At 52.2% G+C, this 13285-nt stretch overlaps 1 protein-coding gene across 1 annotated transcript; it reads right to left on the reverse strand.

Annotated features, from left to right (window-relative positions):
* Positions 1–5521: 5521 nt before the first annotated feature.
* LOC144738063 (uncharacterized) lies at positions 5522–13285 on the reverse strand. The gene is made up of 2 exons (XM_078620969.1): positions 9713–13285; positions 5522–5948 (listed from the first exon to the last, which is right to left on the reverse strand). Exons 1-2 carry the CDS (start codon positions 11043–11045, stop codon positions 5812–5814), a joined length of 1470 nt encoding a protein of 489 aa, XP_078477095.1. The 5' UTR covers positions 11046–13285; the 3' UTR covers positions 5522–5811.

A 13285-nucleotide genomic window follows, 5' to 3' on the forward strand; every position in this document is an offset into this window, starting at 1 on the left:
GAAGGAGGTTCTCACCCAATATTTGACGGTACATGGCCCCGTCCATCGTCCCTTTGATGCGGTGAAGTTGTCCTGTCCCCTTAGCAGAAAAACACCCCCAAAGCATAATGTTTCCACCTCCATGTTTGACGGTGGGGATGGTGTTCTTGGGGTCACAGGCAGCATTCCTCCTCCTCCAAACACGGCGAGTTGAGTTGATGCCAAAGAGCTCCATTTTGGTCTCATCTGACCACAACACTTTCACCCAGTTGTCCTCTGAATCATTCAGATGTTCATTGGCAAACTTCAGACGGGCATGTATATGCGCATTCTTGAGCAGGGGGACCTTCAGTCCTTCACGGCGTAGTGTGTTACCAACTGTTTTCTTGGTGACTATGGTCCCAGCTGCCTTGAGATCATTGACAAGATCCTCCCGTGTAGTTCTGGGCTGATTCCTCACCGTTCTCATGATCATTGCAACTCCACGAGGTGAGATCTTGCATGGAGCCCCAGGCCGAGGGAGATTGACAGTTATTTTGTGTTTCTTCCATTTGCGAATAATCGCACCAACTGTTGTCACCTTCTCACCAAGCTGCTTGGCGATGGTCTTGTAGCCCATTCCAGCCTTGTGTAGGTCTACAATCTTGTCCCTGACATCCTTGGAGAGCTCTTTGGTCTTGGCCATGGTGGAGAGTTTGGAATTTATTGATTGATTGCTTCTGTGAACAGGTGTCTTTTATACAGGTAACAAGCTGAGATTAGGAGCACTCCCTTTAGGAGTGTGCTCCTAATCTCAGCTCGTTACCTGTATAAAAGACACCTGGGAGCCAGAACTCTTTCTGATTGAGAGGGGGTCAAATACTTATTTCCCTCATTAAAATGCAAATCAATTTATAAAAAATTTGACATGCGTTTTTCTGGATTTTGTTGTTGTTATTCTGTCTATCACTGTTCAAATAAACCTACTATTAAAATTATAGACTGATCATTTCTTTGTCAGTGGGCAAACGTACAAAATCAGCAGGGGATCAAATACTTTTTTCCCTCACTGTATATACACTGCCTATATGCATACAGCCTGTATGCACACTGCCTATACTCTCACTGCGTATACGCACTGCATATACACTCACTGCCTATACACGCTGCCTATATGCAAACTGCATATACCCTCACTCTCCATACATACTGCCGATACACTCACCGCCTATACACATTACCTATATACACACTGCCTCTGCACATACATACTGCCCATATATATGCCCCATCCCAGACACGACCCTGTCTGCCTTGCCCCGACGGCGTCGACTCGGATGCGCCAACTACTGTCCGCGCAATGATTGGGCAAGGGCGACGACGAGATGAGTCCAATCTCTGAAACGGCAGCCGGGAGCTCTCGCTTTCCATTGCTTATGATTCTCCTCGGCATGGCTTGGCTCTGCCCTAGCCGTGCCTCCCTTCTCGAACCCTCTAGAGGGTTCCAGGGGCTTGCACACGAGGTCTACCGTGACCCTTGCCACAGTTCCTCTGCCCTGCCGGCACACCGGCGTATATGCTCAGCGGCGTGCGCGTTAAGTGTTCACCTGCACTAGCAGCTGCTGTATAACAGTCAGCACTATGTCACTACATATACACTGCCTATATACACACTCCCTAAAACACTGCCTATATTCGCACTGCCGATAGACACTGCCTATGCCTATTTAACCCACTGCCTATATACACACTGCCTATAAGCACACTGCCTATATATATACTGCCTAAAAACACGCTGCTTTTCACTCACTGCCTTTACACACTGCCTATATACAAACTGTCTATACACACACTGCCTACATATATACTGCCTATTTACACGCTGCCTATATACACATTGCCTGTAGACACTACCTATGCCTATGAACATACTGCCTATATACACACTGCGTATACACACCGCGTGCATAGGCAGTTTGTATGTAGGCAGAGTGTATAGGCAGTGTGTAAACATGCAGTGTGTTTAGGCAGTGCGTGTGGCTGTGAAGGCTCTCGTGGTCCAGGAGGAGCCATCGAGCTTTCCGACCCAATTTTCCTGGCTGCCCTTGTACCACAGCGCGGCCGCCACCTCGCAGCCGTGGTCGCCGTTCACCACAAACGCGAGTCGAGTCGAGGCTCCCAGCTCGGCGACCACCTCGAACTCCACGGCTTGTAGGCGGCACTCTGCATCGGCAGTGGTGACCGGGGGGGGGGGTGTCCGGTTGGGAGGGGAGCAGATTATCAAATGGTGGGTCGGGGAGCTCGGAGTAGTTGGGGATCAGTTTTCTTCTGACGCAGAACAGCGTCCACTGCTCGTTGTACTGGTTGTCGAATGTATTCTGATGTGGTCATCGCACTCATTACACACAAAGTGGTTGCCACAAATGACCGCACCGTCGCGGTGCTTTCAGATGTGCTGCTTCTGCGGCCGCCTGGAATGCTCTTTCTTCTGATATTAGGAAGCCACTGGAGCTATGTAGTTTTAAATCATCTAGATTTACAAACTTTTTTATTTTATAATTTCTCTTGGTTGCTTTTAGTTTGTTGTACTTCCTGTGCACCTCCGATTAGCACGGTTGGTTATGTACGGTGAGAAATAAGTTCACCGTACATACGTACAGGCATAGCTCGAAACCTTGCAATATAACTGGTATTTGCCAAACATCGCCATGCTGATAGATGACTTCAACGTTATTCCAGACCCTTCTCGAACCAACAACTAAACCTACTCTCCCCCTCCTGTCCCATGTGTTGCCCTATCCTGTCGTGACAATTATCTTAACGGGTGCTGGGCCTCCACCTAGGTCGGCTCAGCCTCAAATGAGTACCTGGTGTTGCGGTGTGTACTAGAAAACGCCACCACCTTGGTGACAAAATGGCGGTCGGGCGTCATCCACTCGCGATTGGCTGCACGGGTCGTGAGTGATGAATGGTGGCGAAGTGGTTCAACACTCTGTGAACCAGGTTTGATTCTCGCTCACGGCCAACGTCGGCGACGAATATCTGAACTGGGCCATCAACTATGTCGGCTCAGCCTCAATTGGCTACTCGGTGCGATGTGTGATAATCGCACCACTGGGTGGAGACACAAGCGGCCAGGCGTGGTGCTGGACACACCACCGTGCCAGCATTCAGCGGTGCTCGAGAACAGCACTTGCCCCCAAAAGTCTGTTAAGTCTATGGAGGTGGGATCTCTGTCTTTGAAGTCGAGTGTGCAGATTGCTTTTTGGAGGTGGTTTTACTGGGTACGGTGCTGCAACTGAGAAATATCTGTCCAACAACCCCGTGGTTTGTGTGCTTTGGTTGTTGGTGGTCGGAGTGGTGTTAGGGCTGTGGAGCGGAGTGATCTGTTCGTTTGCTTCATCTGTGTGAGGTTTTTTGATTGCGAGGTTGTGCATTGCTTTGTTTTAACCCCTCTCTCGTTCCGAGACATATGCAAGTTGCAGTGTTGGTGGGTGTCCAATTCACCACTGAATCTCGGAAGGCGCAAGCGACTTGTCATTACATTTTATTTAGAGAGGTGTAGCATTAATATCGCTGATATTTTAAAATACATTAGACTCACCGCAGAAAACCGTAGCGACATGACCGCTACACTCTATGATAGCTGCCACCAAACTCTGCTACACGCAGCCCTCCCGCATGGCCTTGTGGTGGGAGCCATGGCAACTCACATCTTCTGACCTGAAGAAGTTACCAACACACTTTTTATTTTAGGTGTTCTTCCGATTTCCGTTCTGATGACGTCAACGTTCTGATGACATACACGTACACGCACATACAGCATCAGAAACGGAATCGGAAAAAAATCATCAGAATGGGAAGAATGGGAAATTGTGAGGTGTATTCTGTACACTTGAGACCCCAGGTTTAATCACGGGCAACCAAATCCTGGAATTCGAGAGTAGGCTCCTCAGCGTGGTGACGTATGGTCAGAGAGCCTCCATAACCAACAGGCTGCAGAGAGAGAGACATTCACGCGGCGGTGAATTGACGAAAGGGGCTCTTGTTATTTCACGCACTTTTATAAAGAACCAAACGAAAAAAAAAATGTTATTTTATTAGAGAATGGCAACACACGTTGAATTGCCATTGTGTGTATCACCAAGTGAACTGCATGAATGGCTTTGTAAGGATTTGTTTTATTTTTTTTGGTGTTTGAAATCTGTTGGCCGAATGCGTTCATGTTGAGTTCATTGCCTTTAGCGGTGTCAACGACAAATGACGATGAGCAATCCCAGCAGGAGGTAACTGAAATAAAAAAACTCGTGAGACGCTGCGACCCTAAGAGGCACTGTGGTTACAATGAGACTGCTCTTCGTGCAGAAGCGAGGCGTGGACATCAGTGTGTTTGAGGCACTCCTATTCCTAAGCTCGTATATAATCCCTAAACCTTAACTCTGAACCCCATTCTAAAATCAAACTCTACAAGTTAACTCTGAACCTATTTTCATAAAGAGTTTTTTTCTTGGGTTAGATCCCGTAAATAGAAATGTGTCATAACCCTCGACCACCCAACACAGCCAGTAAGGTGTGTCACGTAAACAAAACGCGCTAATGAGTTACGACTACAGCCCACAGGTGTGTTGGAAAGTGAATTCACGACATGGACATTTGGCCTGTAGTTGCAGGGCAAGTTCTTGCAGGTTCCTGCTGACGCCTTTGGCTTCTACCCATTTGGGATGTTGCCTCTCCTGTGCATGATGGTGGCGATGGTGAAGGGCTTCGCGAGCCACTCGTTTACATATTTACTCGGGTTCCCTCGGGACTATGCAAGATGCAAAGGCTATGCAAGGAACACAGCTACCTATTTAAACGGAGGAGGGTGGCTATGCAAGAACCGACTCTGGGTCCCACCTCCTTTCTCCCGACTCACTTTTACTGAAATAGTTACGGATAGTTTTAACTGCGTATATACAATACTAGCGGTAAGTACCCGGCGTTGCTCGGGCAAAAAAGGAAGATACACGCATGGACTTTCACACAGACATTGACCCACACACATAGAAACACATCAACTTAGACGCACACACACACATATATGTGTAATAAACCTTCTCGAGACGTCTCTTGGAATCAGTTCTTTATTTCTTACTTCCACAAATACACGCGCTCCCCGTTGCTGACAGGCAACGGGACACGGGCAGACAATCAGCTTAGTCACCCACGCACGTGGCACTCAGAGCCCCGCGCGTGCGTGGCCCCTGCTCTCTTCGTTCCCAGGTCTGCTCCCGACTCCCTCGTCTCTCTCCCTCTTCATCCCTCGGTCACGTGGTACCCCCTAGCCAATCCTCGGTAGTCCGCCCAGCCCGTTCCAGATCATTCCCCGTCAATCCCGGGACCACGCCTCCTCTGATCTGGCTTCGCATTAGCTGAGGCTCAACTTGGCCAAGCCAATGACCCTAGCTAACATGCCGTGATCACGCCGAGGCCATGCTCCCTGGCTCTCCCCTTAATGGCTACAAAGCGGGACCGGCAAGCCAATCCCCACGTGAGCCCTACATGGCTCTTATTACAACCCCCCCCCCCCCCCCCCGGTGAAAAAATCAGCCGACTCGGCTGGGAAAAAGGCGATCAACCGATTCCATAGAAAAAATTGCTTATTAGGGCACCAAGGCGCATTAACAATGAAGGGTGAAACAGCGTCCCTGCGCCGCACAACACATAACAAAATCACCCATGAACAATCCGACATACATTAGGGCGCCCCTGTAGCGCGGTAACAACAGGGAAGGATTAGCGAGACAATCAACGCTAACGAAACGGAAGAGATTTAGATCGCGTGCGCGACGCGGGGCCCTCTCCGCTTCCTGCTTATGGTCGCCTCGTCGCCGGTGTGACAGGAGGGGGTAGGCGTAAAGAAGAAGATTGGTCGTTTACGGTCGTGTCCAGGCCAGGTCCCGTTGAAGGAGGTGCCGCGGGGGCTTCTCCAGCCCTCAGAACCTGTTCATCTGCAGGAGGCACACAACAGTCCCCCTGGGGATCAACAGGCGAGGCAGGCGGCGCATCCGGCACATCAGATCCCGGCAGGCCAGCGAGTGGGGATGAGGGATCAACACGCGGACTAACATAGGGTTTAAGTCGCGACGAATGGACGTACCACCGACGTTTTCCGTACTGGACGCGAACACTCTGTAAGTTCCGAATGTCCACCAACGTCACAGGCCCCCGCCACGGCCTGTGCAGTTTAGGGGATGTGCCCACCGGCACTTGAGGGCAGTGGAGCCATGCCAGGTCGCCCACTGACCAGGACACGTGAGTATGCGATCGGCACGCATACTTCTCGTTCCTTGCCTGTGCACGGGCCGTCGCACACATGGCAGCCTCTCGTGCCTCCGTAACCCGTTCAAGCGAGTCCCGTACGTGATCAGGCAAGGAGCGGGACGGATGTTTACTCGGCGTACCCAGTTGTACATCAATGGGTGGTACGTTCTCACGGCCATACATCAGAAAAAATAGTGAGTATCTCGTGGACGCGTGTGGAACCATGCGGTATGCCGCTAAGACGCCCGGTATGTGCAAGTCCCAATCGGTTTGCTTTTCACTCACCGTGTGACAAAGCATAGCCGAGAGGGTGCGGTTGAAACGTTCCACCATGCCATCCGTCTGAGGATGGTACGGGGAAGTGCGGATCTTCTTTGTGCCCAGCGCCTCGCAAACTTCTTTAAGTAATTTGGAGGAGAAGTCACGTCCCTGATCCGTGAGCAGCCTCTCGGGTGCCCCTTTATCCATGACGTACCCGTTCAAGAAAGCATCGGTGATGGACGCGGCTGTCTGGTCGGGCAGAGGCCAGGCCATCGGCCATCTGGAAAAATATTCCACCCCTACCAGAAGGTATTTATTACCCCTAGCCGATGGAGGGAACGGGCCGAGAATGTCCAGGGCAACCAATTCGTTGATGCGGGACACCTCGATGGAACGTAATGGCGGCACATACTGTTTCCGAGGCGGTTTCCTCTTTGCACACTCCTGGCATGAGCGGACAAAGTCATTAACGTCTGCCATCATGCCGGGCCAGAAGAAATCTTTCTGTGTCGCGGCCAAAGTTTTCTGCACGCTGAGATGCATCAATTTGTCAGCGTGCAGGGCGCGAAGCAGGTCATAGCGAAGGGAAGTAGGCACGACCAAGCGTGGTCGGTCAGGTAACCCGTCGGAGCACATTAATAGACCCGCCTTGCCCCGGAACATCCGCCACTTCCAACCCGCTAATTGAGCTTTTTGTTTACCGACCAATTTCCGTAGCGGAGCCAGCGAGGTATCAGCCTCCTGCTCACGCAGCCAGACCGAGTGCGGCAGCTGTAGGGTATCGTCAGTGTCCACCGACACCTCCTGGTCATCCTCGTTCGTCATCGCCCCCATAACCGGACAAGGCAAAGCGAGCGGCGCCGCACAGCGGTGCATACCCGTCAGACAAGTGCACGGGGGAATGGGTGGCAGCCTAGGGAGTGTGTCCGCGTTAGCGTGGCGCACCCCCTTTCGGTACGTAATGTCGAAGGAAAATTCCTGTAATGATTCCAACCACCGAGCCAATTGGCCTGATGGTTGGTCCAGTTTCAAGGAGTATTGCAAAGCCGCATGATCAGTGCGGACGAGGAACTTCCTTCCATACAGGTACGGCCGGTACAGGCGGACAAAATGCACAATCGCCAAAAGTTCCCGCCTTGTCACGCAATATCGTGTTTCTGCAGGGGATAGAACTCTGCTGCCGTACGCAACCACTCGCTCCACCCCGTCTTTACGTTGTGATAAAACGGCCCCAATGCCGATGTCGCTAGCATCTGTGTCAAGGATGAACGGCTGGGAAAAGTCCGGGTAATCGAGCGTAGGCGCCGTAGCAAGGTGATCCCGCAGTGAGTGAAAAGAGCTTTCCTCCTCCAGCCCCCACTTAAACCTTTGATTTTTGCCCATCAGAACATGCAATGGTTTAGCCAATGTTGCAAAGTTCTTAACGAAGCGGCGATAATAGGATGCGAACCCAATAAACCGCCGAACATCGCCCACCGAAGTGGGTGTGGGCCACTCTCGGACACATTGCGTTTTCTGAGGGTCCGTAGACACGCCATCCGAACTGACGATATGACCCAAGTAACGGACGGAGTGTTGTAAAAGGTGGCATTTCTTAGGTTTAAACTTTAAGTCAGCCGACCGCATCCTTTGAAAAACCGTCTCCAGGCGTTGGAGGTGTTCCTTAAACGTGCGGCTAAAAACGATAATATCGTCTAAATATATGAGGCACGTTTCCCACTGTAATCCAGCCGGCACCAATTCCATGAGTCGCTGAAACGTCGCCGGAGCCGCATTCAGGCCCATAGGCAACCAATTAAATTCAAAGAGACCTTGCGGCGTGCGGAACGCCGTCTTGGGTTTTGACTCGTCATCGAGGGGAAGCTGCCAAAAGCCTGAGGACAAATCGAGGGTGGAAAAGAATTTAGCACCCGATAAAGCGTCCAAAGAGTCATCCATCCTTGGCAAAGGGTACGCGTCCGCCATGGAAATCTTATTTTAACCGGCGGAAATCTACGCAAAACCTTGTCCCACCATCCTTTTTCTTAACTAGAACCACGGGCGCACCCCAAGGGCTGTTGGACGGCGAAATGATATCTGCCGCCAACAACTCGTCCACAGCGCCGCGCACATATTCTCTTTCCGCCGGGCTCATGCGATGCGGATGCATACAGATGGGAGGTGTTGCACCGGTGTCAATATGGTGTGACAAAAGTGACGTGCGGCCGAGATCCAAGTCATTCCTGCTGAAAACGTCAGCGTAACGTAGCAATAGTGACTGCAGGGCAGTCCTTTGCTCGTCCGACAAGGAAGAATTTTCCCCGCACAATTCCGCGATCCACCGTTCCTGCGAACGATCGCGTGGACGTTCACCCGTGGGTATTTGGGCGTGCGGCTTTTCGTCAAAAGTGGCGAAATCGGTAGTGGCGTGAGCCAAGACCGATCCCTCCGGGACAAAAATCCGGTCAGGCCCACCATTCAACACCTGTATGAAGGGTGCCTGACCTGGCCGCATGATCATTTGGGCCGCCGCCAAGGAAAAAGATTTAGCTACCGAATTTGACGGGGACAAAAGCACACCCATTGCACCCTTTTTAACTTGAAGAGGTTTTCGGTAACGCAGCGGAATGAGCATTTGTGCGCCCGATGGGACCTCCACCATGGCAGCGACGACTGCGGTAACCGCGTTACCCGGAGGCGTACTGCCCAGCAGGGAAGGCAGGAACGACATCCTACGACCCCCCGGCATTTCCAAACAATCTTTGTCGACCCGTATAGTTAGTGGCATACGGCGCAAGAAGTCTGTACCTAGCAAGCATGGGACAGCTAGCGAACGCGAGATCAACACGGACCCCTTAGCGGTAATATTCCCGATAGCGATACTCACATCTACCTGACCGTAGATACCCATGCTACCCCCATTTGCAGCTACGCACGCATCATTAACCCGACGTATCCGTGACGTGGGAATGGACAAAAGATGAAAGATCACATCGGAAATGATGGTAGCAGATGCACCAGTGTCCACCAAAATACGGACATCGACACCCTCGATGGTACCCCGTACCGTCGAGGAGCCCGATGCCGCAGCTACAACCCTACGAGCCAATTTTTTCCATTGTGTAGCAGAGCGTGGAAATGATGCAGAAGAGGGGCAATTATCATCAGGAGTACAACAATGTGTGCGAGCGGATGAATGATGTGACACGACCTGCCGGGTGTCCGATTTGTGCCGACTCGCTCGTTGGTGTTGCGGCTCCACGCCCAGCGGGGGAGATGGAGGCTCCCTCGGCGGAAGAGGTGAAGGCAGAGGTCGGCAGCGGCAGTCGCGGGCGAAATGGCCTCGTCGGCCGCACTTGAAACACGTGGCCGTCGTCGGCCGGCGGTCGGACGACTCGGCCCTCGCACGTCGCACGGCCGCCGTCCCGGGATCCCGTGCAGAACAGCAGCAGCCAGCACATCGTCGTCGCCGGAGTCGTCGGAGTAATGTACGACCAGTCGTGGAGACCACCCCAATGGTGGCCCGTCGATTTCGGGTTTCCCCGTCCACGCCGCCATCTGGTCCCAGCGCTTGATGTTAAACTTAGCGTCCAGGCAGCGCGCCACCCATCGCGATGTACCGGCAGCGAGATGTTGAGCTCCTGGGACAGCTCCAGCATACGGGAAAGAATGAGAGGATCCAGATGATTGGCTGTCGCATTGGGGTACGCGGCCATGGCCAGCCCCACTAGCGCCCCCCGATAAGCCAAAGGCGACTCCTCCGGTCCTCGGCGACGCGACATAAATTTTCTCGTGGCCGCCATCTGCGGGTTGTAGAATTCTGCCATCTCCGCGAACGCATCACGCAGCTTCTTCTTCTTGGACGCCGTGATGGAGCGGAAGACCCCCAACGAAACATCATCGAGCAGTGTAGGTAGCGCATCCAGTGCCTCCACCTCCGTCCAATGCACGGATCTGAAGGCCGACTCGAAGCGCCACGTAAAAGCACTCCAATCGCCCCCGGCGATAAATTCCTTGATCTGTGGAAGGCGATGTCCGCGGTGGCAGGCATATGCCGTGGGCGTCTCCGACTTCGTTTCCCGCGCCCCACCCGTCGCAGGCAAAATGGCGTCCGGCGACCGCGTGGTGGCAGGCTCGCACAAAATGGCGCCTAAGGGCTCCGGAGCTGCTGCCCCGCCCACGATGGCGGTCTCTTCCCGCGTGGCAGGAGCAATGGTGGACGCCGAATCCTGGGCAGGATCCCTCTCCGCGGCATTAAGCTGGTTCGCTATCTGGCGACTCACGGCTGGTGAAGACGCCACCGCAGTCACCAAACTGAGCAGAATAGCGCGTAAAGATTCGATCTGCTCCGCCATCAGCCACCATCCGTCCTTCGCCCCCGCGGCGGTCGAATCCTCACCCTGTCGGCGTTGAGAAGCGTCGAGGGGAGTAGCTGCAGCCGGCGGCAGAGGAGCTGTAGCCCCAAGCAGATCATCTTTGTCTGTCTCGACGTCTTCCTCCGATGGAGGCTCGGGCGGGTTCTTCTTTCTGAGGTGCTTGGACATCTTGAAGATCGCCCAAACGGTCCCAGAAGAACTTCTGACACCAATGTAATAAACCTTCTCGAGACGTCTCTTGGAATCAGTTCTTTATTTCTCACTTCCACAGATACACGCGCTCCCCGTTGCTGACAGGCAACGGGAAGCGGGCAGACAATCAGCTTAGTCACCCACGCACGTGGCACTCAGAGCCCCGCACGCGCGTGGCCCCTGCTCTCTTCGTTCCCAGGTCTGCTCCCGACTCCCTCGTCTCTCTCCCTCTTCATCCCTCGGTCACGTGGAACCCCCTAGCCAATCCTCCGTAGTCCGCCCAGCCCGTTCCAGATCATTCCCCGTCAATCCTGGGACCACGCCTCTGATCTGGCTTCCCATTAGCTGAGGCTCAACTTGGCCAAGCCAATGACCCTAGCTAACATGCCGTGATCACGCCGAGGCCATGCTCCCTGGCTCTCCCCTTATTGGCTACAAAGCGGGACCGGCAAGCCAATCCCCACGTGAGCCCTACATGGCTCTTATTACATATGGTTAAATCCAGGAAAGGATCGTTAGCAGGCCAGCCTAAATGTTTCTAACTGGCGAAGATGTTCCATTAGGGGGGTGCACGTTTCGCAAGCGTACAGAAGGGAGGGAATTACCGTGGCCGAGAAGACCTGGAGCTTCATGCGGAGCGAAAGACCAGGTAGCTTCCACACAGCGTAACGCAGCCGATGAAAAGATAATGGCGCTCGACTGATTTGGAGTGAGACCTCTGCTGTTAAACCAGAGCCGGTCATGAGCACACTGGCTAGGTATGGGAATCTCGGCAATATCTCCACAACTACCGCATCACCAATTGTGAGTTGTGGGGGTGGATTGTTCGATGGTACAAAATACCCAGGCAGGTGCTTAGTTTTGGTGGGGCTGATGGTAAGGCCCCACCTCTTAGTGGCAAGCTCCAGGTTCAGCCGCAGTGAGCAGCAATCACCAGAGCATTGGCATACATAACATGGAGGCATCCCTTGACCGCACCCGGGCATCGATCAGCCTCCCATTGTATCTGTACCATATGGTAATTCCTCGGGAACAGCCATTGTAGGCTTCACGAACTACGTGGTCAAAAGATATGTTAAATAATGTGGAGCCAGAGGACATCCCTGTCACACCCTAAGGTGTAGAGGGAATGGCTCTGACTGACTGCCATGTAGTTTTACGCGGGGCCGCTCACCATCATGAAGGTCCTTAAGGATCATGAGCAAAGTTTGAGGGACTCCGAAAGCATGAAGAACAACCCAGAGGCCAGGCCTACTGATGGTATCATAGGACTTGAGCAGGTCAATAAAGCACATACATTCACTCACACGCACACATGAACCTACAGACACGCAAAGAAATGGACTAACACTGACTGACATGGAGCTATGCACACAAAGCGACTAACACAGACAGCCATGGACTGACACACAGACATATCGACTCACACACACAAACACATGGACTTACACACACATACATAGACTGACACACACATTGCCCTATACACACATACATATGGACTGTGACACCCAGACATCTACTTTAGATACACACACATGGATTAACACACACACATCGACACACATAGACACACAAACGAGCATTGACTTACACACTCAGATGGAGCCATGCACACACATCGACTCACACACACGCATTGACTTACACACATGGAGTGAAACACACACGTATGGACTAACACACACATGTGGACTAACACACACATGTGGACTAACACACACACAGCGACAGATACGCACACAAATGGACTAATACACACACACACAAACACTTGTACGTAGACACACATGGGGCGTTGTCCGTTTGAAAAAGACAGACACACACATGGACTTACACATAGACATGGACCCACACACATAGAAACCCATCGACTTAGACGCACACAAACACATATGGACTCGCACACACAGACATCGACTTTAGGCACACGCATGTAGTTTCTGCACACGAACATTATAATAGTAATAGAGTATTAGGCAACTTATTAGTTTCATAATAGTAAAGAATGAAGCAGAGTTGTTATGTGCACACAAACATTATCATTGTAATATTTGTAAACGTATTTGTTTAATAATAGTAAACAATACACCTGAGTTCTTAGCGAAAGATTGAATAAAATTGTACTTTACATTGGCGTTGTGACGCCTCGTCCCGTGTAGAGCCCGCAGCCTCGCCTAGATTAGCAAGCCGGAGGTGAGACATTGGTAGGCTAC

Source organism: Lampetra planeri, chromosome 77 (assembly GCF_965212315.1).
Source record: "Lampetra planeri chromosome 77, kcLamPlan1.2.h2, whole genome shotgun sequence".
NCBI classification, from domain to species: Eukaryota; Metazoa; Chordata; class Hyperoartia; order Petromyzontiformes; family Petromyzontidae; genus Lampetra; species Lampetra planeri.

Bases quoted from the DNA above. Each gene is read 5' to 3' on its own strand.
- LOC144738063 (XM_078620969.1), bottom strand. From the start codon at position 11,045: ATGTCCAAGCACCTCAGAAAGAAGAACCCGCCCGAGCCTCCATCGGAG. The intron at 5,949-9,712 runs GTCGTGTCACAT...TGCCTCCTGCAG, and splicing joins ACAAATCGGACACCCGGCAG to ATGAACAGGTTCTGAGGGCT.